Source organism: Hemitrygon akajei, chromosome 23, assembly GCF_048418815.1.
Source record: "Hemitrygon akajei chromosome 23, sHemAka1.3, whole genome shotgun sequence".
NCBI lineage: Eukaryota > Metazoa > Chordata > Chondrichthyes > Myliobatiformes > Dasyatidae > Hemitrygon > Hemitrygon akajei.
Window position 1 is genome coordinate 33,863,403 of NC_133146.1, and position 26,796 is coordinate 33,890,198.

General features: G+C 41.0%; 1 protein-coding gene across 2 annotated transcripts in view; it reads left to right on the top strand.

Annotated features, from left to right (window-relative positions):
* The window catches only part of LOC140715323 (putative lysosomal acid lipase/cholesteryl ester hydrolase), a 107,598-nt gene that overhangs the window by 66,172 nt on the left and 14,630 nt on the right, over positions 1-26,796 (top strand). For both annotated transcript variants that reach the window (XM_073027365.1, XM_073027364.1), the window contains exons 2-5: positions 12,007-12,112; positions 14,503-14,623; positions 22,681-22,879; positions 26,081-26,190. In XM_073027365.1, coding sequence (XP_072883466.1) covers positions 12,014-12,112; positions 14,503-14,623; positions 22,681-22,879; positions 26,081-26,190 — 529 coding nt within the window. In that variant the 5' untranslated portion in view covers positions 12,007-12,013. The remainder of the gene's footprint in view (positions 1-12,006; positions 12,113-14,502; positions 14,624-22,680; positions 22,880-26,080; positions 26,191-26,796) is intronic.

Sequence of the window (26,796 nt, forward strand, 5' to 3'; positions counted from 1 at the left end):
CTTGTGAACGTTAAAGTTATGCTCTCTGGATTTGACTATCTACCCTATCTATGCTGCCTATAATTTGACATTTTTCTAAGAAACTGTCCCTCAGCCACCGTTAGCTGATCCAGAGAAAATACACTTGCCAACCCCTCCTTGTAGCTGATACTCTCCAACGCCTCCCTATCATTCCCGTAATGATCAGAACTGCACACAATTCTATTGAAAAAAGATTATTGCCACCAACAGATAATAGATTTGCATTTTTTCAGCAACACGTTAGGCTTTGTATCTTGTTAAGTTAAAATCAGTAGAGCAAAATAACAGAAATAAAAAAGTAGTGAGGTAGTATTCATGGGTTCAATATCAAACAAGAGACAATCTGCAGATGCTGGAAATCCAAGTAACACACACAAAATGCTGGAGGAACTCAGCAGACCAGGCAGCATCTATGGAAAAGAGCACAGTTGACGTTTTGGGCCTGGCCTATGGATTTCCCCCAGCATTTTCAATATCCATTTAGAAAATAGATGGCAGAGAGGGAGTATGGCCTGAAGGCACATACTCAGCAATTCAGACTTCTGTACCTCCTTCCTGACAGTAACAGTGTGAAGAGGGCATGTCCTGATTGGTGGGAATCCTTAATGATGGACGCCACCTTCCAATGACACCACTCCTTGATATCTTGGAGACTATGGACTATGGTACTCATGACAGAGCTGACTAAATTTACAAGTTCCTGAAATTTATTTTGAGCCCCTCCCCCCCATACCAGATGGTGAAGCAGCTAGTCCACGGTGCATTTGTAGAAGTTTTTGAGTGCTTTCGTTGACAACCCAAAATCTCCAACTCCTAATGAATCAATATGTTGCATCCAGGTTAGGTCCTCAGAGATATTGACACCCAGGAACTTGAAATTGCTCACTCTCTCCACTTCCGACCCCTCTACAAGGATTGGCTTGTGTTCCCTCGTCTTACTCTTCCTGAAGGACACAATCAGCTCTGTAATCTTGAGTGCAAGGTTGTTGCTGTGACACCACTCAGCTAACTGGTATATCACGCTCCTGTGCACCCTTTCACCACCATCTGAAATTCTGCCAACTATGGGTGTATCATCAGCAAACTTACAGATGCTGTTTGAGCTATGCCTAGCCACACAGTCACGGGTGCAGAGAGAGTAGAGCAGTGGGCTAAGCACACACCCTGTGGAGTCCAGTGTTGATTGCCAGCGAGGTGGAGATGTTATTTCCAATCCACACAGATTGTGGTCTTCTGATTAAGAAGCTGAGGATCCAGTTGCAGAGGGAGCTACAGAAGCCTAGAAGTAGTTTTGATTTTTGATAGTTTTTTTTCAATGATGGTGCTAAATGCTGAGCTGTAGTCAATAAACAGCATCCTGGCATCGGTATTTGCATATCTAAACTAGTTTAAGCAGTTTTATGAGAGCTAATTTGTGAATTAATTTAGAATTAGAACAAAAAGCTTATTTTAGAAATTTGAACAAGTCTAATTTGCCATAATATGATGCCAAGCACAATTTATCAGATCTTAATTTTTTTGCTCACTTACATACTGAGTATTAATTAAATGGTTCTGTTGACATTTGGTTTCATTGGCCACCAACGGCAAGGTTTTAACCATGACTTAAACTGACAGGACCTTTATGCAGTGGCTGTGGGGTAGAATGTTTTTGGGGAATGGGCGTTGCCGGATGGGATGGTTCAGGATCACTGGCCTTGCCTGGGGAGATAGCTCTGCTATGGGAGATGGTTCAGGATCCCAGAAATTGTCCCAGCGGTGGTCTGGTTCCCTGACGTTGGCTGGCTGAAGAGTTCAGATGCTGGGAACTGTCCCCAAGGAATGGCTCTGGATCCCTGCTGTTTCTGGGGAGAGATTGTTCATGATTCCTCACAATCTGCAACTGCACCAAATTTCATTACAATACAAGCTTACCAGACCACCTATCTTTTCAAATTATATTTATACACATACTAAACAAAGGTGCTCTGGTAAGCTTGTATTGTAACAAAAATTGGTGGAGTTGCAGATTGTGAGGAAGGCCATCAAAGTATACAGCAGGTTCTGGACCAGGTGGACATTTTGAGCTGAGTAATGATGTAGAATTTAATCCAGACAAATGTGAGGTGTTGAGTTTTAAAGCTTTTTTAAGGATTAACTCTGTCTGTCACATGTACATTGAAACATCAGTGAAATGTGTTGTTTGCATCAAATCAACTCAGTGAGGAAAGTGCCTGAAGATGTTGCCATACCTTCTGCACCAGTATAGCATGCCTACGATTTATTAAGCTTAACCCATACATGTTTAGAATGTGGGAGGAAAATGGAGCACCTGAAAGAGGCCCATAGGGTCACAGGGAGAACATGCACGCTCCTTGCAGACAGCGACGGGAATCACACCTTGATCTTACAACAGGTGCTGTAAAGCATACTCTATGATGCTGCCCATATTGGGAGGCCAAATATAAGAGGAAAGTATATTGTGCATGCATAGAAGGACCCTTGGAGCAACGATGTCAGGTGAAAATCCATAGCTCTCTGAAAGCAGCAGCTCAAGGAGGAGTATTGCGTACCTGCCTTCATCAGCCGGTGTTCAGTATATCTGCACATCAAAACTTGGATGAACAAAGAAACAAACCACTGATTCAGTTTACCTACAGGGATATCCCCCCTAAATTTATCCTATGTGTTCTGAAGACTGATTGCTTGCTGGGTACAGTTCCCTAACTGCCAGGCAGTTGTGGTACTTCACCTCTGTGGCCAATCAATTCTGTACCTTGAACGTTGGCCGCAGTAATTGATTATTTTGAGGGGGTTATCACAAATGAACTCCATCCAGATCAATACACCTCTGTTCCCCAGCCACCAACCTTATCACTGTCAATGGCAAAAGTATGTGTTGAGCCTGGGTGTCATGTCCATCACTAATGTAAGCTTCAGAACACATTTTCAATCAAAGTGGCATTTTTTGACTGGCCTCTAGAAAAGCCCATGTACAGTTGAAGACTTTATCTCTCCTTTTGTAAACTTTTGATGTGATTATTTCTCTACTGTCTTGGCTACTCACCTTAAACATGAGGCAATCCAACCACTTTTGACCCTTCATCCTTACTTATCAATTAGTTAATGCTGCTGAAGTACCATTGTATTGTAATCATATCCCTTCAGGTATTGCTGATCCCTAGCTCTATAACTTCCTCCAGCTCTACGTCCCTCAGAGTTACCTTTACTTCAGTTCTGCTCTCCAGAACATGTCTCCACTTTACTTCTGAAAGCTATACTTTAAGTTTAAAGGATCTTGGACCCTGAACATAGAAATCTACAGTACATTTCAGGCCCTTCAGCCCACAATGTTGTGCTGACCGTGCACCTACCCTAGAAACTGCCTACTGCATAACCCTCTATTTTTTTAAGTTCCCTATACCTGTCTAATAATCACTTAAAATGCCCTATTGTATCTGCAAATTCCTTCCCTAAATTTCTTAGCCTCTGTCTTTCTATTCTTTAAGATTCTCTTCTCTGACTAAGATCTTGTCTGTCTCTGGGTAAGAATGTGGGGCATTTCTTCACCTTGTGTAACTAAAGCCTCTTGGACATTTCACCACCCTATTTGTGACTTTTACCAGCAGTGTTTCAGACGAAGGGCCCAGAGCATTGTTGAGGATCCCCGCCACCCATCCCACAATCTCTTTGACCCACTGCTGTTAGGAAGGCTGTAATGAGCATCAGGACTAGGACAAATAGACTGGGTGGCAGCTCCTTCCCTCCGACCGTGAGACGAATGAATACCATGTCACCACTGAAGTTTATCACCAGAACAGCGAGCTGCTTACTGTTAACTGAGATGTGCCCTGCGTGAATTTTGAATTATACTTTATTAACATATTGATGGTGTGTGATATATGTTTTGTGGATGCACTGTGGTCTGGAGGAACATTGGTTGTGTATATGTTCGGTCAGATGAGAATAAACTCTAACCTGAACTTGAAACGCACTAACTGCATACAACTGAGCCACACAGTTCAGTTCTCTACTCCTGACACTTTTTTAATTTTTTACAAAGACAATGAATGAATAACTATAGTCACAATGGCAATAATCACCCACTTTGACATTTTGAGTGTTGCCAGGTAACTTTACTGAATTACATACACATTTACAATGGTAGCACTTCCCACCTGGCAGAACTGTTTTGAATATTCAATACTGGTGGATGGTCTGAAACCTTTCAAGTACAAACTCTTGATAGCCAAAATATGCTTCTTTTCTTACAATATTAAGAAATGGCTTCCTGAATATACAACGAACCAGAATGTTAAGTGATTAAATAGACCTGTCCTGAACAGCACGTTGAGTGGCAGCAGTATGCCTATAGCAATGTGCTAACGAAGGAGAAAGCCACTTAACCATTCCAATCTCATCCGGAAGTTTTCAGCAACCACCAATTGCTCATTCATCTCTCGTCTCCTGCACAGTTTAATCAGTCCTAGCTAATGCTCAGTTTTAATAGCTTTAAAGATTCAGTTGAAGTTGAGCAGGTTTTATTTCCTGAAGACTGGTTCTCATGTTAATTAATTTCATCTATCCATAATCCTGTAATTCCAGAAAAATCCCTAACAATGCAAACGGTTGTTGCCCTTAGTTGAGACCCTTGCAAACTAAATTACCAAATAACATCACAGTAAATTAGGTAGATGACCATTAACTCCTTCCCAAACCCTCAATTACCAAAGCATTCTTAAATACCAAAGAATTCTTAACTCAGTCCCATCTGGTCCTTAAGTCTAAACTCATCTACTAATATATAAACTGGCTGAACAGCAATAAATCACAATCTATACTGCCTGAGAATGTGGGTGGATTGAGAAGGTTTCACAGTGTAAGTCATAATAAAGAAAAACACACACACAATGCTGGAGGAACTCAGCCGGCCAGGGAGCACCTATGGAAAAAAGTTACAGTCGATGGTTCGGGACTGGTGGGAAAATGCTGAGGAGTAGATTTAGAAGATGGGGAGGGAAGAGAGAACCACAGAGTGATCGGTGAAACCTGGAGGGGGAGGGATGAGGTAAAGAGCTGGGAAGTTGATTGATGAGATGAGGTGAGAGAGGGAAAAGGGATTAAATGGAGAAGGGAAGGGGAGGGTGGGGTTGGGGGACATTACCAGATGTTTGAGAAATCGATGTTCATGCCATCAGGTTGGAGGCTACCCAAATGGAATATAAGGTGTTGTTCCTCCTATCTAAGTGTGGCCTCATCACGACAATGGAGGAGGCCGTGCATGAACATATCGGAATGGGAAGTGGAATTAAAATGGGTGGCCATTTGGAGATCCCACTTGTTCTGGCAGGTGGAGCGTAGGTGCTCAGCGAAGCGGTCTCCCGATCTACTTTGCTTCTCACAGATCTACGGGAAGCCACACTGAGAGTACCGAACGCAGCACATGACCCCAACAGACTCACAGGCGAAGTCTCACCTCACCTGGAAGGACTGTTTAGGGCCCTGGATGGTAGTGAGGGATGAGGTGTAGGGGCAGGCATAGTACTTCTCCCATTTGCAAGGATAAATGCCGGGAGGGATGAAATGACAAGCGAGTCACATAGGGAGTTATCCCTGTGGGAAGCAGAAAGTGGGGGGGGGGGGGGGGGGAGGGAAAGAGGTGTTTTGTGGTGGGATCCCGTTGGAGGTGGCAGAAGTTTCGGAGAATTATGTGCTGGATATGGAGGCTGGTGGGGTGGTAGGTGAGGACAAGAGAAATCCTATCCCTGGTAGGGTGGTGGGAGGATGGGGTGAGAGCAGACGTGCGTGAAGTGAAAGAGATGGGGTTGAGGGCAGCGTTGATGGCAGAGGAAGGGAAGACCCTTTCGTTGAAAAAGGAGGACATCTCCTTCATTCTAAAATGAAAAGCTTTATCCTGAGGGCAGATGTGGCAGAGACGGAGGAATTGAGAAAAAGGGATGGCGTCTTTACAAGCAGTAGGGTGGGATGAGGTGTAGTCTAGGTAGCTGTGAAAGTCCGTGGGTTTGTAGTAGACATTGGTGGGTAAGCTGTCTTCGGAAATAGAGACAGTGAGATTGAGAAAGGGAAGGGAGTTGTTGAGAATGGACCAGGTGAGTTTGAGGGCAGGGTGGAAGTTGGAGGCAAAGTTGATGAAGTTGACGAGTTCCATATGGGTGCAGGAAGCAGCACCAATGCAGTCGTCGATGTAGCTTAAGAAAAGTGCGGGATGGTCACCAGTGTAGGCTTGGAACATAGACTGTTCCACGTAGCTGACAAACAGGCTGGCATAGTTGGGACCCATGCGAGTGCCCATGGCTACACCTTTTGTTTGAAGGAAGTGGGATGAGCCAAAGGAGAAATTATTGAGAGTAAGAACAAGTTTCACTAGGCGGGGGAGACTGGTGATGGAGGGGAACTGGTTGGGTTCGGTGTCTGGAAAGAAAAGGAGAGCTTTGAGGTCTTCCTGGTGGGGGATGGAGGGGTATAGGGACTGGACATCCATGGTGAAAATAAGATGCTCATGGCTAGAGAACTTGAAATCATTGAAAAGATCAAGAGTGTGTGAGGTGTCACGGATGTAGGTGGGAAGGGACTGAACTGGGGGTGGGGGGGTCGAGGTATGCAGATATGAGTTCAGTAGGGCAGGAAGAAGCTGAAACAATGGGTCTACCTGGACCAGCAGGTTTGTGAATCTTGGGTAGAAGGTAGATATGCGAGGTGTGGGGTGTGCGAACTGAGAGGTTGGTGGTGGTGAAGAGAAACATTTTCTTAATTTGGGATTTAAGTGGCAGGAGAGAAAGTGAGAGCAGAGCAGTTATATTGACTACTAAGTTACCACCAGAAAGGAGAACAGTTATCCAAGCTGACCTCCGGTTTTCAGTCAAAGCGGTAGAATCGGGACTCTTGCCTCTGAGAAATGACAGGCTCATGCATTGTCTAATTTTCCTTCTGTTCACTCCATTGCCTCCCCACCTCCCCTTCCCTCCCCTCCAACAAGGTGCTGTCACCCACCCCATACATTCTTGCCCTTTCATTTGCTTTTGACCTCTTTCTGAAGCTCTTCTCATCTAAGCTTACACTCTCCTCCTTTGCTAGCTCTTCCTTCCACCACAACCCCGCACCCCCCCCCCCCCCCCCCCCCCCCCCCCGAATTCTCAGTTGCTCCCGGTGGAGTTTCCAGGCACCGCACGTCTTGGTCTAGCCCACCAGAAAAGTGTTTGTGTTGTAAGCCATTGTTTAAGAACTGCTGGGTTAGGCAATTTCAGCCTTGCACTCCGCTGCCCCACGTGTGGTTACTCATTTTGATTGGAGCAAACAGTCCTTCTCATTGGTCCATTCTGTCACACCACAGAGATGAGATCTTGTGCTTGTCTTTGGTTTGCTGTCTAGTTGAGCAATATTGTGACATGAGGTCAGCAATCCGATGTAACTGGTTAAAGATCTTCCTACCGGTTCAAAACGGCCAACTGATTCTATGGATATGCTCCAGTAAGAGCTGTGCATTTCTAAATCCTGACCAAACTGGGAATTTTCCTATCTGATGTGGTCAACATAGTATATTGGTTTGCTTAGAGGATACCAGACGATGTTTTCCAGCTGATGAGGAACATAAAATACCTATTAATGTGTACTGATGGGAGGGGTCATTGATTAGAAGGTACAACTGGAATCAGACTATTAATCCCTACCAGAGTTGATCAGAAACAAGGTTTATTTTATTATTAGAGATAACATCCTGTAGCAGACCCTCCTGGCCCGGTGAGCCCGCACCACCCAATTACACCAGTGTGACCAACTAACCTACTAACCAGTACATCTATTGAATGTGGGAGGAAACTGGAGCACCGAGAGGAAGTTCACGTGGTCATGGGGAGAACATACAAACTCCATACAGACAGAGGCAGAATTGAACTGGTTCTGTAATAGTGATATTATCACTTATGTTAAAGAACATAAGAAATAGGAGCAGGAGTCGGCTATCTGGCCTGTTGAGCCTGCTCCGCATTTCAATAAGATCATGGCTGATCTGGCCATGGACTCATCTCCACCTACCTGCCTTTTCCCCATGACCCTTAATTCCCCAACTATGCAAAAACCTTTCGAACCTTGTCTTAAATATATTTACTGAGGTAGCCTCGACTGCTTCATTGGTCTTGTATGTAGTGAAATTTGCTGGGTTTTTTTGTCAGCAAGACATAAAAAATGACTGTACATTTCAAATAAATAAATAAATCGTGCGAAAGAGGAATAATGAGGTAGTCCATGGGTTCGTGGACCGTTCAGAAATCTGATGGTAAAAGAGAAGAAGCCGTTCCTAAAACATTGCATGTGTGTCTTCAGGCTCCTGTACCTCCTCCCCAATGGTAGCAATAAGAGAGAGATTGTCACTGAGGCTGAGGGCTCCCCCGATAAGAACAAATCTAGTTAAACTGCTGCCCTATTTCTCAATGTTTCTAGTCTGGATGATGGGTCTAGATGAATTAATAGAATGTTAACTCTGCAATCGGTGCTGTTCTAAGCATCGGCATTAGCTGACAAGGATGCTAAGATCAGGAATAGTTTTTACCCCTCAGCCATCACAGACTTTATTGATCCTGAGGGAAATTGGGCTCTTGAACCAGAAGAGAAAATTTCACTCAACTTCGCTCTGCCCAACACTGAAGTGTTCCCACAACCTATGAAATAACATTCAAGGACCCCTCAGCTCAAGTTCTCGATATTTATTGCTTATTTGTTATTGTTGTTATTGTTTTTTTCTTTTTGTATTTGCAATGTTTGTTGTGTTTTGCACATTAATTGTCCGTCTTGTTGGGTGCGGTCTTTCATCGATCCTTCTGTGTTTCTTGTACACATTGTGAATGCCCACAAGGAACTGAATCTGAGGACTGCCAATAGTTAACTTTGATAAATTTGCTTTGAACTTCCTCTTCTGCTGCTGGCTGTTTTACTTTGAATCAGTGAAAGTATCATAACCACGTTCTATTTACCATGTTATCTTTATTTTGCAGATAAACAAAGATGTACTTTTTCACTCAAACTGAGTCTAGCCTAGTGCCTGTTGGGAGCTTCACAGGTGTTTTCTTCACAGTATTACGAGTCAGAGACAATCTATTTTTACCCGCTTAAACTAAAATGATGTGGCTTCTTAGAAGTCTGCCCAAACTGCTGCCCAATTTGCCCTCTATATATGGACATAGAAACAGGGAAATTGTTTCTAGGGCAGTGGGTCTGCTGAATGAAGAGAGATTTGAGGTCAGGTAGTTTGTGTTCACTGGAGCTTAGAACAATGAAGGAGTCCCATTAAAATAAAATTCTGGCCCAAGTAGATGATTCGCGAGAGATGTTTTCCCTGGCTGATGTTTCTAGAATGAGAGCTTGCAAGACAAGAGATTTAGGATTGAGATAAGGAGAAATTTTGTCAGTAAACTAGTGGAATTTAGTACCACAGAGGGTTGTCAATAGTGGACAATTGGCTCTAAGACCAATGTAGGTAAACTTCCAGGCACAAGAGGCACCATAGCTATGAGGAGAAGGCAGGAATGTGATTTTTGACTTAAATGATGAGTCATGATCACAATGTATGGCAGGAGAAGCATGAAATGCAGAATTCCTCTTTTCTATGTTTCTGGAAACAGCTGTGGGTAAAAGATCAGTGGAGAAAGATAGGGAAGTAGAATTACTCCTGTATCAGTTCCAAAGGCCATCTCAGGCATGCTCTTTATATTTTGTGATACGAGAACCGTCAGGATTAAAGACACATGAATGTATAGAAAATTGAGGCATATGGACACTATAGACTGAAGTATTAGTTAAGCACCTAGTTAATATTTCAATTAGTTCAACACAACTTCTTGGGCCAAAGGGCATGTTCTAGTATTATTGCCCTGCATCTTGACTGTCATAGGATATACTGTTTTTTTTCTCTGTTAGATTATGTATTGCATTGAACTGCTACTACTAAGATAACAAATTTCATGTCACATGCTGGTGATAATAAACCTGATTCTGATTCTGACTGTGTAGAACAAATCCACACTTCGATATTAGTAATGTCAGAATGTGCAGTACTTTGTATGTGATTGCTGAAAAATTTTATCATGCTTTGTTTTCAAAAAAATAACACCCGTGAATATTATTTAGATATCTGATAAAGCGATGGAAGCCTTACTCCTATTTTTTTTTACTAGACTTTGGAGATTTGGCTCTTTTTTCTTGCAGTAGAGTGCAGATTTGTATTCGTTGTGTGTAAAATATTGCCAAAATGTTCCTATAAGACATAGAAGCAGAATTAGGCCATTCAGCCCATCGAGTCTGCTCCACCATTCCAGCATGGCTGATCCCGGATCCCACTCAATCCCGTACACCTGCCTTCTTGCCATAACCTTTGATGCTTTAAGCAATCAGGAAACTATCAATTTTTGTTTGAAATATGCCAATGGTCTTGGCCTCCGTCACAGTCTGTGGCAGATCATTCCACTGATTCACTACTCTCTGGCTAAAAAAAATCCTCCATACTTCTGTTCTAAAGGATCGCCCCTCAATTTTGCCCTTTAGTTCTTGACACCCCCATCATAGGAAACATCCTCTCCACATCCATCTAGTCCTCTCAACATTCTTGTATCCATTCAAGTTGAAACTCTTTTGATCTTTGTTACATAAATGCAGTGTTTACTAACTTTGCCAAATAGAGTTATGGTGAGAGATGAGATTTGAGTAATTTGCAGCAATTGTATAATGAATCTCTTTTTATCCCCAAACTGCTTTAAGTTTGCAAAAATGTTGCAAACTTCATGTAGTAAGAGATAATTTAACATTATTGTGAGATTTATTTGCCATATTTGCATGCTTTGCCCATCACACTTTTCCATGGGCTGTGTTTGTCTGTGGAAGTGTCACTCATTGATCACATTCACAATCACTCCAGCACTGGTGTCCCTGTTATGGTAATGGTGCATTTATCTCCCCTTCCTCTTGAGAAGAAAGCTTAAAAGGTAGATAAAAAACAGAATTTCAAATGCTAATTCCTCAAACAGGAAAGAGTAGATGTTAGGCAACACACAAAATGCCGGAGGAACTCAGCAGGCCAGGCAGCATCTATGGAAAAAGTACAGTCGGCATTTGAGGCAGAAACCCTTCGGCAGGACTGGAGAAAAAAAGCTGAGGAGTAGATTTGAAAGGTGGGGGCAGGGGAGAGAGAAACACCAGGTGACAGGTGAAACTTGGAGGGGGAGGGATGAAGCAAAGAGGTAGGAGGTTGATTGGTGAAAGAGACAGAAGGCCATGGAAGAAAGGAAAAATGGTTGGGGACGGGGAAGGAAGAGCACCACTGGGAGGCAATGGGTGGGCAAGGAGATAACATGAAAGAGGGAAAAGGGAATGGGAAATGATGAAGGGGGGTGAGAGGGAATCTATCTTTAGACTAATAGAAATAATTTAAATTTTTATTATATCGGTTTGTGTTTTGACTAGAACTTGTTTGTTTTGTTGCGATACAGTGCAGAATGGGCCCTCCCGGCAACCCCCCCAATCTAACACTAGCCTAATCACAGGACAATTTACAATGACCATTTAACTTACCAAATGGCCCACCTTTGGACTGTGGGTGCAAACTGGAGCACCCAGAGGAAACCCACGTGGAGAATGCGCAAACTCCTTACAGGCAGGGGCAGGGAATTGAACCTGGGCTGCTGGTACTGTAAAGTGTTGTGCTAACCACGACACCACCATGCAGCGTGTTTCTTTCTTCAGGTTTGATTGTTGTAATATCTTGTCTGTCATCAGATTCAGACGGAGGGGCCTGTTTCCGAGATTTATCCCAGGCCTGGTGAAGGGTCTAGGCCCAAAGCGATGGCTGCTCTTTTCAATAGATGCTGCCTGGCCTGCTGAGTTCCTCCATATTTTGTGTGTGTTCATTCGCTTTCCTTCCCCTTTTCAACATATAAATCTCAGTGCAAGTGATGTCATATCCTTTCATAATTAATAATCCATTTTGTATGTTTCCTATAGAGTGAAGATGACCCTACAATGTTTTGCACTGCTACTTCTAATGCAAGTTGGAGGTGCTTTGCGGCACAATAACGTAGATGTGGATCCCGAAGCATATATGGATATTGTAAGTTGTATTGAAAGAAGGATACAGTGTTACTTTAGCTTTAAAATACTAGCCCAGTTTATGTTATTTCTACTTTATGAATATTTGTGTAGTCATTGTTACAGATGCTTCTGAAAGTGATGTTTATGCTGGAAAATAAAGCTGAAGAAATTCTGACACAATTATTTTTTCCTAGTGTACTACGTTTGTGTATCTCTTCAAGATGTTAGTAGCAGTTGTATAAAATGGATGGAGATGCTGGGCCATGCTGCCTGTTACACTGTAGAAAAGTTAGACAAAGATCAAAATAAGCAGTTTCTGTTTTTGGGTGTTCTGTCTTTTTTTTTTGTGTAAGACTGGCCCGAAACTGACAGTAATTATTTGCAAGATCTTTGTAGCCAGCTTTTAAAGGGTTATGTCACAAACCAAGCAGTTCACTTCTAGATGGGGGAGTATTTTTTCTATTAAATAAATAGATATGTAATAATGCACAGAGGCTGGGTGATTGCCCATCAGGAATATGTTAAGGTGAGTGAAGAGCAAAGCCCACAGACTGTATTTTTACAGGCAATTGATTTTAGAGACGAGTGAGGTGTCATTTGAAGTTACTTATCCAATAAGGGGCAACGGATGCAGTTTGAGTGCTGTATCTTAATTTTTTGGAAAACAAGGCTAATAAAAGTGGGTCTATAGTGAATAAATAGGAGTTGTCATTTTTTTCAGAATGATAAATTTCAAAATCTCACTCTTACATTTGGTGCCTTTTCGGGGGAAAGTTTATGCAAGAAAGCTGTAGTTAGTCAAACTGAAATGTCAGGAGTTGAATTTCCTAAACTAGAATCAAACAGTGGGAATGTGTTCTTCCACTCTGAGTGAGCTGAGTTTGAACTGTACAGGTTTCTTTTCTAGAGCTGTGCAAAAGAATTTCCAGTCCAATGAATGTTGTGATGTTTTATTGCCAGTGCTGCTTATTTGTAGTGTGCATGTAGAATGCATTAAAATTGTCACCAAACCATAGAGTGCCAACCCCTCAATGTGTTCTTGATGCATGCAACTTCAAGCTTGAGCGAGGTTCATTACCACAAATCTTTCTGCTTCAATGAGATTGTACTGCTTATAGCAATTCTCGCTTTGTCTAGATTCGTTATTCTTTGCCCTTCCCATCACATTACCCTGACAATGGGCGACTTAAAGAATTTGAGATTCAATAAAATCTTTCAACTGTGCATCATTGGAGATGCACATGGTCTGAGAATTCCCTGCTCTTTGGCTGTGGTAATTCACTCAGAGCAGATTCCCCCTTCTCCAGCCCTGTATCTCTTTCACCAATCAACTTCCCTGCTCTTTACTTCACCCATCATCTCCTCCCAGTTTCACCTATCACCTTGTGTTTCTCCCTCCCTCCTCCACCTTTTAAATCTACCCATCTTTTTTTCCCTCCAGTCCTGCCAAAGGGTCTCAGCCTGAAATGTCAACTGTATTTTTTTCCACATATACTGCCTGGCCTGCTGCGTTCCTCCAGCATTTTGTGTGTGTTGCTTGGATTTCCAGCATCTGCAGATTTTCCCTTGTTTGGAATTATTAAAATTCTCATTTTTATATAGAGATGCACTTGTTATCAAACTCTATTCTGCTTGAGTTATTTTTAGATACCAGTGATAACTAATTAATTAAAGCAAAAGAACCCTCACACTTTGCCCTGAAGCCATGCCCTGTACCAATACACTCAGTGATTCTTCTATATTGGAGAGAAATCATAACTGAGAAGCCTGAGGTCTCTCTATAACCTGAGCCTACACTCTTCCGTCACTGGCTTGTTAATGATGTCGTGGCAGACAAAGTGTAAGCTTACCTGGTAATTCTCCAGATGTCCTAGCCTGGATTGCTTCTGGGAATTGTATGAGATAGAGGAAAATTGAGGTTAATGGAAAAATCAGCCGAGTTGAGTATAAGCCATAGAACATTAGAAAAATTGGACCAAGGATTTATCAGGGAAGACCAGCAGGTGACATTGAAGGTCAGCTGAAGGTTCTGAGCAGAAGGACTGGGTGGAAAAGGAGAGTGGCACATTACCTCGCAGTGGAAGGCACCCAATGTAAAGTGAGTCAATGCATATTAAGTCATTATTAATGGTTAACTTTTATTATCTTCCATTGACTTACTTTTAATGAAAATGTTTTTAAAATCTTGTAAATTTTGGCAATCTGGCACAAAACCATAAAGTGCTGACATAGACTCGACAACTCAAGCATCATGTCCAAAGAAGCCGGCTGATTTATTTTTAATGACTTTTACTTCCTCAGTGGTTCTAGTTTTGACTGGGCCTGTGTTTTTATCTGTTGTTTTTTTTTTCATTACATGGGGTTCTTCTTACTAATTAACAAACTACCTTGTGCTGTCTGCTGTTCAAGTCCCAGCTGATCTCCTACCGTGGTTATCCTAGTGAAGAATATGAGGTGACGACTTCTGATGGCTATATCCTTTCAGTAAACAGAATTCCCCATGGAATCAATGACACTGTGGAAAGCAAAGGTAACTGCATTTATAGTATTGGTGTCTTATTGAAGAAAGTTTAAGTGTGATGTAATAGAGCTAAGATTTTTATTTTAATATGTGGCTGTAAGAATGAGTGAGCCTGTATATGTGGGTGCTGCTTAAAGGGTGTAGGTAGAGAAAATTTGATAGATGTTTCTTGGTGCTGTTGGCTCAATTTTAAGAGTTTATAGTATATGCTGTGATGAGTTATGGAGCAATACACCATCAATATTGGCCTTTTGGCCCAAACAATACATTGCCAACCACAGTGCCCACCCAGCTCGTCTCAGTCTCCTGTAATCGGCCCATCTACGTCTCCAACTATTGATACAACTACAGCATAATGTCTGACCCCTATACTCATTGCTCTGACTGATGATGTCCAGTGTGTTAAAAGGCCCTTTTCACCTCCCTGTGATGCCGTGTTAAAAGTTCAAAGTAAAATTTATTATCAGATTACATACATGTCACCACATACAACCCTGAGATTCATTTTCCTGCGGGCATACTTAGCAAATCTATAGAATAGTAACTGTAAACAAGATCAGTGAAACAGCAGGAGCTTAGGAGACAACAAATGGTGCAAATGCAATTACAACTAAATAGCAATAAATAACGAGAGCTTGAAATTTGAGTCCTTAAAGTGAGATCATTGCTTGTGGGAACATCTCAATAGATGAGTGTAATTGTGCTCTTTTGTTCAAGGCCCTGATGGTTGAGGGGTAGTAACTGTCCTTGAACCTGGTTGTGTGAGTCCTGCAATCTCCCCTCTGGAGGATGCACTCTATCAGGCCTTGGGGATTTATCCACCCTAATCCCTAATGTGTCATAAACTGCAAACACTTCCATCCTGTTAATATGAGAGTGCTCCAGAATATCTCTGCTTATTTCTCTTATCTCTTGAACAGCCATGATTTTCTCCTCCCTAAACTCCAAGAATATTCATTTTTTTTTTAAAAAACTCCCATCTCCTGTGGCCCAGGCAGAGGCAGCCCCATCGATCTCTAAAGGCAAACACGAGAAAATCTGCAGATGATGGAAAGAGACCTAATGAGGGACCTCGGCCCAAAATGTTGACTGTTTACTCTTTTCCATAGATGCTACCTGACCTGCTGAGTTCCTCCAGCATTTTGTGTGTGTTGCATTTGATCTCTAGGGGGACCTACTCTCCCTAGTCACCCTTTTACTCTTAATATAGCGAATTAACCTCTTGGGATTTTCCTCATCCTTGCCTAGCAGATCTGTCTCATATCCTTATTTTCACCTGATTCCCTTAAGTGTATTCTTAATCTTTTTATTGTCATCAAGGAATTCACTCAATCTAGAATTTCTAAACTCAATATATGCTTCCTTTGTCTTGATCAAAGCCTCAATATATCTCAGTAGCCAAGGTTCTCCAAACTTGCCAGATTTACCCTTCGTCCCAACAGGAACACCCTGTTCCTGGGCACTTGCTCTCACAGCCTTAAAGCCTACCCACTTGTCACTGTCCCATCCTTCATCAGCACTGATGAAGGGTCTCGGACCAAAACGTTGACGCTATTGACTTGAAGGGAGTGAATACTTGTGCAATAAATTTTGTGTTTTATATTTGTAATTAATTTAGATCACTTTATAGAGATCTGTTTTCACTTGGACTTGAAAGAGTCTTTTTCTGTTGATCAGTCTCAAAAAAATGCCAAATTGAATCCATGGTGATTCAATGTTGTGTATATGTGTGTTGCAGAATATTTGACTGGTTGCCTCACGGCCTGGTAAAGAAACAGCAATACCCTCGAATGGAAAAGCCTACAAATAGTACTGGATATTGTTCAGCCCATCATGGGCAAAGCCCTCCCCATCATTGAGTATGTCTACAGGGAATCCTGTCACAGGAAAGCCCCTCCACTCAAACCAGGCTTTCTTCTTGCTGCTGCCATCAGGAAGAAGGTACAGGACTCTCAGGATTCACACCACCAGGTTCAGGAGCAGATATTTCCCCAAACCATCAGGTTATTGAACCAGAGGGGATAACCACTCAATTTCACCAGCACCATCACTGAACTTTTCTGTTAAACTAAGGACTCGCTTTCATGGACTCTTGGTCTTATGTTCTCAGTATTTATTGCTTATTTTTAATTATTTCTTTTTTTCTATTTGCACAGTTTTGTTATCTTTTGAATAGTGTTTGTTTGTCCATCCTGTTGAGTCTTTTAATTGATTCTATTGTGTTTCTTGGATTTACTGTGAATGCCACACTAAAATGAATCTCAGGGTTGTATATGGTGATGTATATGTACTTGGATAATAAATTTACTTTGAACTTTGAATTCCAAACGACAGTGAAGACCTGGAGTGCTACACAAGTCTAGACAAACTAAAGGCATGCTTCTGCAGGAGTGCCCAATCAGCAGTTGCTCCAAGATGGTACAAGTCCTCCAGCATTCTACCAAAAAAATGTTATACAGGGAATATTATTGTCTCACAGTTTTCCTGATACAGGAACCAGATCGGTGTTTCTAGGCAAAGCCTGTCATTTGTCATGCTGAGTACAATTTAATTTGAAAATGCCCACGTACTTGATGAACTGAGTTAACTTTTTTTTAACTTGGCATTTAAAGCAATGATGTATGATTTCAATTTCTTAGTGTCTGTATTAGTAAATACCTGACATTGAGTCAATTGCAAAGTGCTTTAACACTTTTAAAATAAAAATTACATTGCATCTTAAAAGTTTCTTCCTCAGGCAGTTAATCTGATCAACCATTCCAGTTAGCCGCCCCAGCCCTCTCTATATCTATTACCTCAGTCACTACGCTCTGAACACTTCAAAGCACATTTTATTTCCATTATTTTACCTCTAACTTTATTTTTATATGTACACTCAGTGGCTACTTTGTAAGGAACTTTCTTAACTTAATAATGTGGTCACTGAGCATTATATGGTGAATAAAGTTGTTCCTTGATTAGGAAAGCCACATAATTTCCAAATGATAAAAATTTCATGAAGACAGCAAGTGACAACTTTCTATATGCCATTTTTCTGTGACTTTCCTACTAGGAAGTGCATATGAAGTTCATCACATCAACGGCAGTTCTTGTTTAAGTTGTTCCCCAGTGAATGGTAAAGACGGAATGTTTACTTGAAAACAGCACAAGAAAGTCAATGGCTTCTGCAAACATAGAGCAATGTGCAGATACTATTTTCCAATAGAAAAAATATTTTCCCCAATGAGAACAGAAACTATATGCTTCGAGGTGGAATATGACCCAAATAGATCAGAAACAATCTAAAAAGAGGAACTGTTTACAGAACACACATCTTGAAATTTAACTGTTGTTCTGGTTAAATGGTTATTCCATTTTCAGAATCAGTGGTGCCAACAGTCTATAAGTTGTGGGGACAAAGGCCATGAAGTAGTAGTCCCATTTCATACTCTAAAACTGATTTGTATTTTTAGTATTGACTGCTGAGAAAGAGTTACTTTATTTCTATCTCTTTGATGGAGCTGAGCTGTGCAAATGGAATGGTTTTCTGTTCATTATTCAGGAGAAGACTTGAGGCATGGATTGGGGTATTTTGAGCATTCTGATCCATCCCCTGCTCTTAAGCATCACTGTGTAGAACTCAGACTCTCCAGTGTCTTACAGTGAAATTTTTAGCTGAACACCATTGTTTTGAGTGGTCTAGTATTACATCAGTGCAGGTTTGTATACCGTAAAGTATAACGATTTCCGAAGTTCTATCTGTTATTTTATAATTGTGGAATAGATCACTGATAGTTTATGCAAAGCTTTGCATGGACTGCCATAGTAAAAATCTCATAACAGCAGGTGATCAAACAGGTGCTGGGCCCCTGAGTAGATCTATTTTAGCATGTTTTGATCCAGAAACTTTCTGTAGTTTATAATTCAAAGGTACAATTTAATGTCAGAGAAATGTATACAATATACATCCTGAAATGCTTTTCCTTTGCAACCATCCACAAAAACAGAGGAGTGCCCCAAAGAATGAACGATAGTTAAATATTAGAACCCCAAAGTCCCCGCCCCCAGTTTCCCCCTCCCGTGCATAAGTGGCAGCGAGCAACAAACCCCCCCACTCCCACCGGCAGAAAAAAAGCATCGGCACCCACCACCGAGCACTCAAGCATGAGCAAAGCAATAGCAAAGACTCAAACTTGCAGTTACGCCAATGACGTCACGTTTCACCCGGTATTCGACATACCACAGGTTCTCTCTCTCCCTAATAAGGGAGAAAGACGTGTTGAACATGGATCTGCTGTTATATCAGTGTAGCAATGTTGAAGAAAGTGGCCCATTTGACAAAAGTAAAGCAGTTCACATTTTGAGCTCTAGAATGTACCCATTGAAATTATAGATCCATTCTTCTGCCATTGGCCAATTCAGAAGTGGTGTCTCCTTGATCTACCTCCAACAGTTTTTAACAACTAAGCTAAAGGAGAAATCATGGAGCTACAACTTACAAATTGTCCGTAGGGAGAAAATATGTGATTGTACTTTCAATGAATACAGAAGGTGGTGAGTATATGCCATGAGATGCCAGAGGAAGTGTCAGAGGCAGTTACAGTTATGATACTTAAGGGAGATTTGGACACATGGATTTTAAAAGATATTTAAAGGGTTTTTGGCCAAGTACAGTCAAATGTGATTGGCTCGGACAAATTGGTTGGCAATATCCCCTCTAAGCTGTGTGGGTGCACAGCCACACAGTAGCCGAAATGCTCCCAAGCACGTAGCCTTCATTGCCTTGCTGTTGGAATTGGATGGAGCTCAAAAAAAATTATTAAACATGGAAGATTTTCTTTGTTGTAGAGTATTTCATTATACCCTTCAATGAAATAAAAGTATGTGATTTGTTTAAATTTTAATTTTAATTATTCTTACTATGGATATTACAAAAACAAAAAGTACTGTGCAGTTCTCATGCAGTGTAAACATTCCCTGCTTAGGGCTATGGTTGGTCTGCGCAGCTGTTAAAAAAAATTAGAGGGGATGTTGTTGTTTGGGATGGATAAGTTGTGCTGAAGGGTGTATTTCCATGTTGTATATTTCTATGACTCTATGTTGCATGTGAATTTTGTGATGTACCATTATAATCTGTTGATCTCTGTTTTGGTAGACCTGTTCATAGCATTATCACATATCAAAGGTTACTTGACAATTTGGCAGAATGTTTAACAAATCATTTAAGAGCAAGTACATATTTTTACCTGTACTCTTAACATTGTGCTTATTATTTTCACATTTAAAAGCATTATAGGTTCAATTGTTCTGGCCAAACTTGCACAATTCAGCTAATGTGACCTGAAACAATAATGTGCTGCACTTGCAATTAAAGTTAAATATTTAATTTTCATTTTGCGACAGTCTATGCATTTTTACAACCCATTTATCCGAAAGTTCTGTAATCTTTCTCATAGATCTAATTTTGCTGTTTTGACAACCTGTCGACGTTGGCCAATGTATGTTGAAAGAGTATCAGGAGCATAAAAATGCAGAGAGTGGAAATCTGAAGCAACAGAGGCACTCAGTAGATCTGCAGAGAGAAAAGCAGAATCAATATCTGTCAGTGATCTTTCAGAACTGAAATATTAACTCTGTATTGAAACCTGCTAAATGCTTCCTATATTTTATTAAAATAATATTGCTGAAGACCTTCACCATTAGCTATTTGACTAATTAGGAATCCAGACATGACCCATGAATTTGATTAGTAAATAAAAGAAAGGTAATAGAGTTGCTGGGCATGTGATGTCATTATTCCAAATGGCATAAACTTCAATCTTTTTGTGCATTCCTTGATAAGATAAACAGTAAAATGTGCATTTAAAAAATGAGTCCTTTACCTGCTTTGTTATAGAATGTTTGCTTAGTAGATTTCCAGTGAGATATTACCATCTGCTTTGCATGCCTGTTTATAACTTTAATAGAAAGAGCCAAAACATTGGTATTGTAGCCAATCAACAATTTCTTCTAGATAGCCTGAAGGTCTGTTTAAATTCTAAATACCAATGGTAATTTCAACTTAATTACACTATAGCTTTCTTCAGATTCAGATTTATTTTATGCATATACAGTGAAATGTCACAAAAAAAAGGACTGGCTGTGGACTATAGGAGGAATGGAGACACTAACTCTTATTGACGTCAGTGGATCTGGGGTTAAGAGGGTGAATAGCTTCAAGTTCCTCACCATACACATCACCGAGGATCTCCCGTGGTCTGTACATACCGTCTGTGTGGTGAAAAAAGCACAACAGCGCCTCTTTCACCTCAGACAGTTGAAGAAGTTTGGTATGAGTCCCCAGACCATATGGACTTTCTACAGGGGCACAATTGAGAGTATCCTGACTGGCTGCATCGCTGCCTGGCGTGGGAACTGTACTTACCTCAATTGTAGGACTCAGCAGAGAGTGGTGCGGACAGCCCAATGCATCTGTAGATGGGAACTTCCCACTATTCAGGAAATTTACAGAGTCAGGTGCGTAAAAAGGGCCCGAAGGATCATTGGGGACCTGAGTCACCTCAGCCACAAGCTGCTACCATCCGGGAAACTGTACTACAGCATAAAAGCCAGGACCAACAGGCTCTGGGACAGCTTCTTCCACCAGGTCATCAGACTGATTAATTCACACTGATACAACTGTATTTCTATTCTATATTGACTGTCCTATTTATTACAAATTACAATAAATTGTACATTACTCCTCATGTATGTGAAGGACGTAAGAAATAAAGTCAATTCAATTTGCATTGACAACCAAAATGCATTCTGTCCTTAGACAATGAATAGACAACCTAATGGAACATGATTGTATAAATGATAAATGAGTTGCAGTTTGTGCCTGAGATGGGCAATTGATGCAAGGCTTAAAATGTGGCTACAATTAAAAGGGAAAGGAGATTGAACGGTAAATGGATTGAAGACACAGATACTTTGCTGTCCCATAGATGCCCCAATCATTTATAAAATGGAAAGAAATTTCTTCGGATCTTCTTGTTACACTCTAATCTCAGGATCTTAACTTCCACTTTGATAAGCTCAGAAATAAACAAAAATATCAGGATACAGTCAGCTTACTGGATATTTGTAGTATAAAATGCATATACGATGAGCCTGGCATCGAGCTTTCGGATCCATCTTTGGGTGGCTAGACTGATGGAAGTAGTTAAATCGGTCCCAATGCAAGGACACTGGGAGAACAGGTGGGTCAGTAGGCAGGTTGTGATGTGGTGCACTCAGACAGCTGCTGTGGGCCCTCATGTGCTCCTACCAGAGACAGGTTCTCAATAACATCGTTCTTTTTCAATATTTTTATTAATTTTCACATAGAAGAATACAGAGTACATGAGGATATATATTATGAATCAAAGATTGAGTAGTACTGAATACATTATATTTAAATCACACTTGCAATCGCAGTACCCTATGTTCGTAATCATACACGTACATTAATTAAATTGTAATTTGAATTGTAATAATTTTCTTATTAAAAAAAAGAATTTAAACACAATCAATAACATCTTGAATGCTCCTTCTCTGTGGTCTAGATATTCCCAGAAGCTGGTTGGGACATTGTGTTTCTTTAGTGGCTTTGATGATTACTTGTACTTAAATGGCCATTTTGGTCTGCATTTCTCCTGCTTATTACATTTCCTGTTTCTCCAACAGTTAACTTCTAAAAGAACTTTTAATCTATCTCGCTTTTTTGGATTAGTGCTTGTAGTCTGGAATTTAGCGTCATGAGCATCATTTAAGATGAATTAACTTGGATTGCTGTTATATACTGTATGTACAGTATGTCATTTGATTGCTGAAAACATTTTGAAAAATGCTATTAACAGAGATTAGAAGATGCACTGTAATGCAAAACTAAATGAGATTTCCTCAGCTAAAATTGCACAGAGTTTACTAGATCTTGCAAATCATTTAAATGGGTTAGGTATGTGGAACATGACCTATATGGATATATTGAGTAGGTACCTGAATGATAAGTACTTGGCTTGTGTAGAGACCATCTTTTCAATTGAAGTTGCTCTTTATTTGTTTAGGATCTCGGCCAGTGGTATTTCTGCAGCATGGTTTACTGGCAGCTGGAAGCAACTGGGTCACAAACTTGGCCAGCAACAGCCTGGGTTTTGTTCTAGCAGATGCTGGTTATGATGTCTGGATTGGAAATAGTCGTGGAAACACCTGGTCCAGAAAGCACATAAATATTCCAGTTTATAAGGATGCATTCTGGAGATTTAGGTAACACCTTTGCTTTTATTTTTACTGTAATAACATATCACTGTATAATGACTTGGTAGATAACTAGCTTGCAGTGTTATTCCTTTGAATGGGTTTTTCATTGAACATAGAACAGTAAAGCACAGTACGGGCCCTTTGGTCTCTGTGTGCCAAATGTTTAACCTATTTTGTGATCAATTTAACCCTTCCCTTCCTCATAGACCTCCAGATTTTTGTCATCCACGTGCTTATGTCCTCCTCCTTCAAAGAACTTGGTTTCCTTTCTTCCACCATTGATGCTGCCCTCACCCCCATCTTTACATATTCCTAGCTATCCATGCTCACCCCATCTTCCTGCCTCCTTAACAGGGATTGAGTTCCTCTTGTCCTCACCTACCACCTCATGAGCCGCTGCAACCAACACATCATTCTCTGCAACTTCCACCATCTCCAGAGGGATCCTATCAGGAAACTCATCTTTAATTCCTCTCTCTCCCCCACCCCTCACTTTCCACTTTCTGCAGAAATCACTCCCTCTGTGATTCCCTGGTCTCCCACTAATCTCCCTGCTGGCACGTATCCCTGCAACCTGCCCATTCACCTCCTCCCTCACCTCCACTCAGGGCCCCAAATAATCATTCTAGGTGAGGCTGCACTTCACCTGTGAACTTGTTGGGGTCGTCTATTGTGTCTGGTGTTCCGATGTGGCCTCCTCTACATCGCTGAGACCCGATGTAAATTTGGGATCCGATTTGTCGATCATCACTGCTCCATCCGCAAAGAGTGGAATTTCCTGGTGGCCAACCATTTTAATGCTTATCCCCATTCCCATTCTGGCATGTTGGTCCACGGTCTCCTCTTCTGCCACAATGAGGCCACTCTCATGTTGGAGGAGCAACACCACATGTTCCATTAAGGTAGCTGCCAACCTGATGGCATGAACATTGGCTTTCCTTCCGGTAATTTTTATTTTCCCTCCTCCTTCCCTCTTCTATTCCCCAATCTAGCCTCTTGCTTCTCCTTGCCTATCACCTCCCACTTGGCTTCACCCATCGCCTTCTAGCACGCCCTCCTTCCTGTTGCCCACCTTTTTGTTCTGGCATCTTCACCCTTCCTTTCCAGCCCTAATGAAGGGTCTCAGCCTGGTGATTCACTTCCATAGACGCTGCCTGACCTGCAGAATTCCTCCAGCTATTTGTGTGCGTTGCTCTGTATTTCTAGCATCAGCAGAACCTCTCGATTTTTTTCTGTAGCTTGTTCAGGTTAACACTCTGGGACTTTTACTCATGAAATCACTAATTGATCTTTCATTTTTCCTCCAACTCTCACTAATGTGATTTCAATGAAACTACGCAATTCTTTGATCTTTTAAAATGCAGGTAAACCCCCACATTACTGACGGTTACCTTCCTTAAAAATAGTCTGTAGCACTATTTTTCTATAACATGAAGCTGCATTATTTATGCCTGCATCAAGGAACAAAAGTTTTTTAAAAATGTGATTATTTACCCTTTTTTACTTAAATTCTGTGAGAATAAGTTAAACTCTGTATCCGAGTAATAATTTATGAATCCTGTAAGCGGCAGGTGCTGTTATCTGAATGGCTAAAATGCAAGAGTTGCCTGTATTGTGGATTCTGTAACTGAAATGTCCACACTGTTTCTTCAAAAAACTCAACCCAAAGTTTTATAGATGCTGATTGTGTGGTGGTTTCTTGAAATAACCAGGAGACGCAGAAGATTCTTCGAGAAATTTAAGCCTTTATTTGCAAACAAAAGCTGAGACAATTAATGAACGTGTCACTAATTGCCCGCCGAGCCTAGTTCACAGTATTCTTTATAGTAATTTCTTATCTTAGTTTCATTAGCATATACTTGTTCTAGTGCCTTGACTGGTTCTCACACCATTGCACGATCCTGTTTAGTCTACTCTTTGGAACACGTGTCCCCCTTCCCGGCTTTGACTGGTTTTCATACCATCACACCACTCCATAGCCCATACTTGCTCTAGTCTCCTCCCTGGAACACGTATCCCCCTTCCCGGCCTTGACTGGTCCCCATACCATCACACCACTCCACGATCCCGTCTACCACCGTTATCTCTACATGCTTACTTTCACTGTTAGCTACATTCTCAAGGCACTGATGCGTTCAATAGTACAGAGGCAATACAGAGATTACATTCTGGCCAATAAATTGGATACATAGCAAATAGCAAACACAAGGCTGGTCACATAGTTCTGGCCACACAGCAAACGTTGCAACTTTATTCTCCAGTAATTGCCAAGATGATATCATACTTTGTTCATTAAAATAATTAAACTATGTAGAAGAAATAACAGTAATACTGTACAGTAATAACAGAATTGGGTGTATCAATAATAAGATATTAATTCAGGAGTTGTGTCAGCTGTTCCAAATTTCACAAACTTTTAATTAGTTTTAATGATATAGGATAATTTTGTTTTGAGAACAAACCAATGACAAAGCTGCCAAGTCATTGATATAACTAAAAATGCGAGGGGTCTCAGCCCAAAACATTGACTGTTGTTCATTTCCATGGATGATGCTTGACCTGCTGAGTTCCTCCTGCGTGACCTGCGTGTTGCTTTGGACTTCCCGCATCTGCATAATTTCTTGTGTTTATGATTTTGGCTGCTTTTAATTTTTATATCAAAAGAAACTTAGAAAACCTACAGCACAATATAGGCCCTTCAGCCCACAAAGCTGTGCCAAACATGTCCTTAGCTGAGAAATTACTTAGGGTTACCCATAGCCCTCTATGTATTTTTCTGAGCTCCATATACCTATCCAGCAGTCTCTTAAGAGACCCTATCGTACCTGCCTTCACCACCGTCGCTGGTAGCCCATTCCACGCACTCACCACTCTCTGCGTTTTTAAAAAAAAACAAACTTACCCCTGACACCTCCTCTGTACCGACTTCCAAGCACCTTAAAACTGTGCCCTCTCATGTTAGCCATTTCAGCCCTGGGAAAAAGCCTCTGACTATCCACACGATCAATACCTCTCATCATCTTGTACACTTCTATCAGGTCACCTCTCACCCTCCGTCGCTCCAAAGAGAAAAGGTCGAGCTCACTCAACGTATTCTCATAAGGCATGCTCCCCAATCCAGGAAACATCCTTGTAAATCTCCTCTGCAAAGAAGAGTGAATATGTATGTGTATTCTGGATGATATTGGGTTGTGTTTTTATTTAAAGCTTTGATGAGATGGCCACCAAAGACTTACCGGCAGTGCTAAACTTCATCCTTGCAAAGACTAAACAAGAACAGTTGTACTATGTTGGTCATTCTCAGGGGACAACAATTGGTAAGTCAGCTGTTCAAATTCATCAGTATAATTTGTCTTCATCGGAGTTTTGTTCATTATGTGCTAAATAGCACAAGATAGGATTGAAATAGTTAATTTAAAAAAAAGTAAAGTTGACTTTATGATGCGAGTTACTTTGCCCATATTTATCAAAGCTGTTGTAAACTTGAGGTCATTAGTCCAATTTTGAGTTGAGCAGTGTGGTTCCTTCAGTCCTGCTGACAAAAAGATATATGGCTTGACAACAAACCAATTTACCAAAAAAAATAACCACAGATGATGGTAATTTCACACAAAGCTACAAAATGCTGGAGATGCTCAGCAGGTCAGACAACATCCTTGGAGAGAGGAACCAAGTATTACCTGTTTGTTTTGCCCTGACTTAGTTTGAATTGTAAGCTGTCAGTACCAAAAACATTTTCTGAAGCTTTCAAAAATATCTTAAAGCTTAAAAATACCATACTTAGTAAGTTAACATACAAAAAGAGCTTAAAAGATTTAAAAGGAGAAACATTTCAAAATGCACAAAGAATTTTTAAAAATTCGAACATTTTATAAATCTAAGTTACCAAATGCAATTTTAAAATAAAAATCACTTGGAGGCCC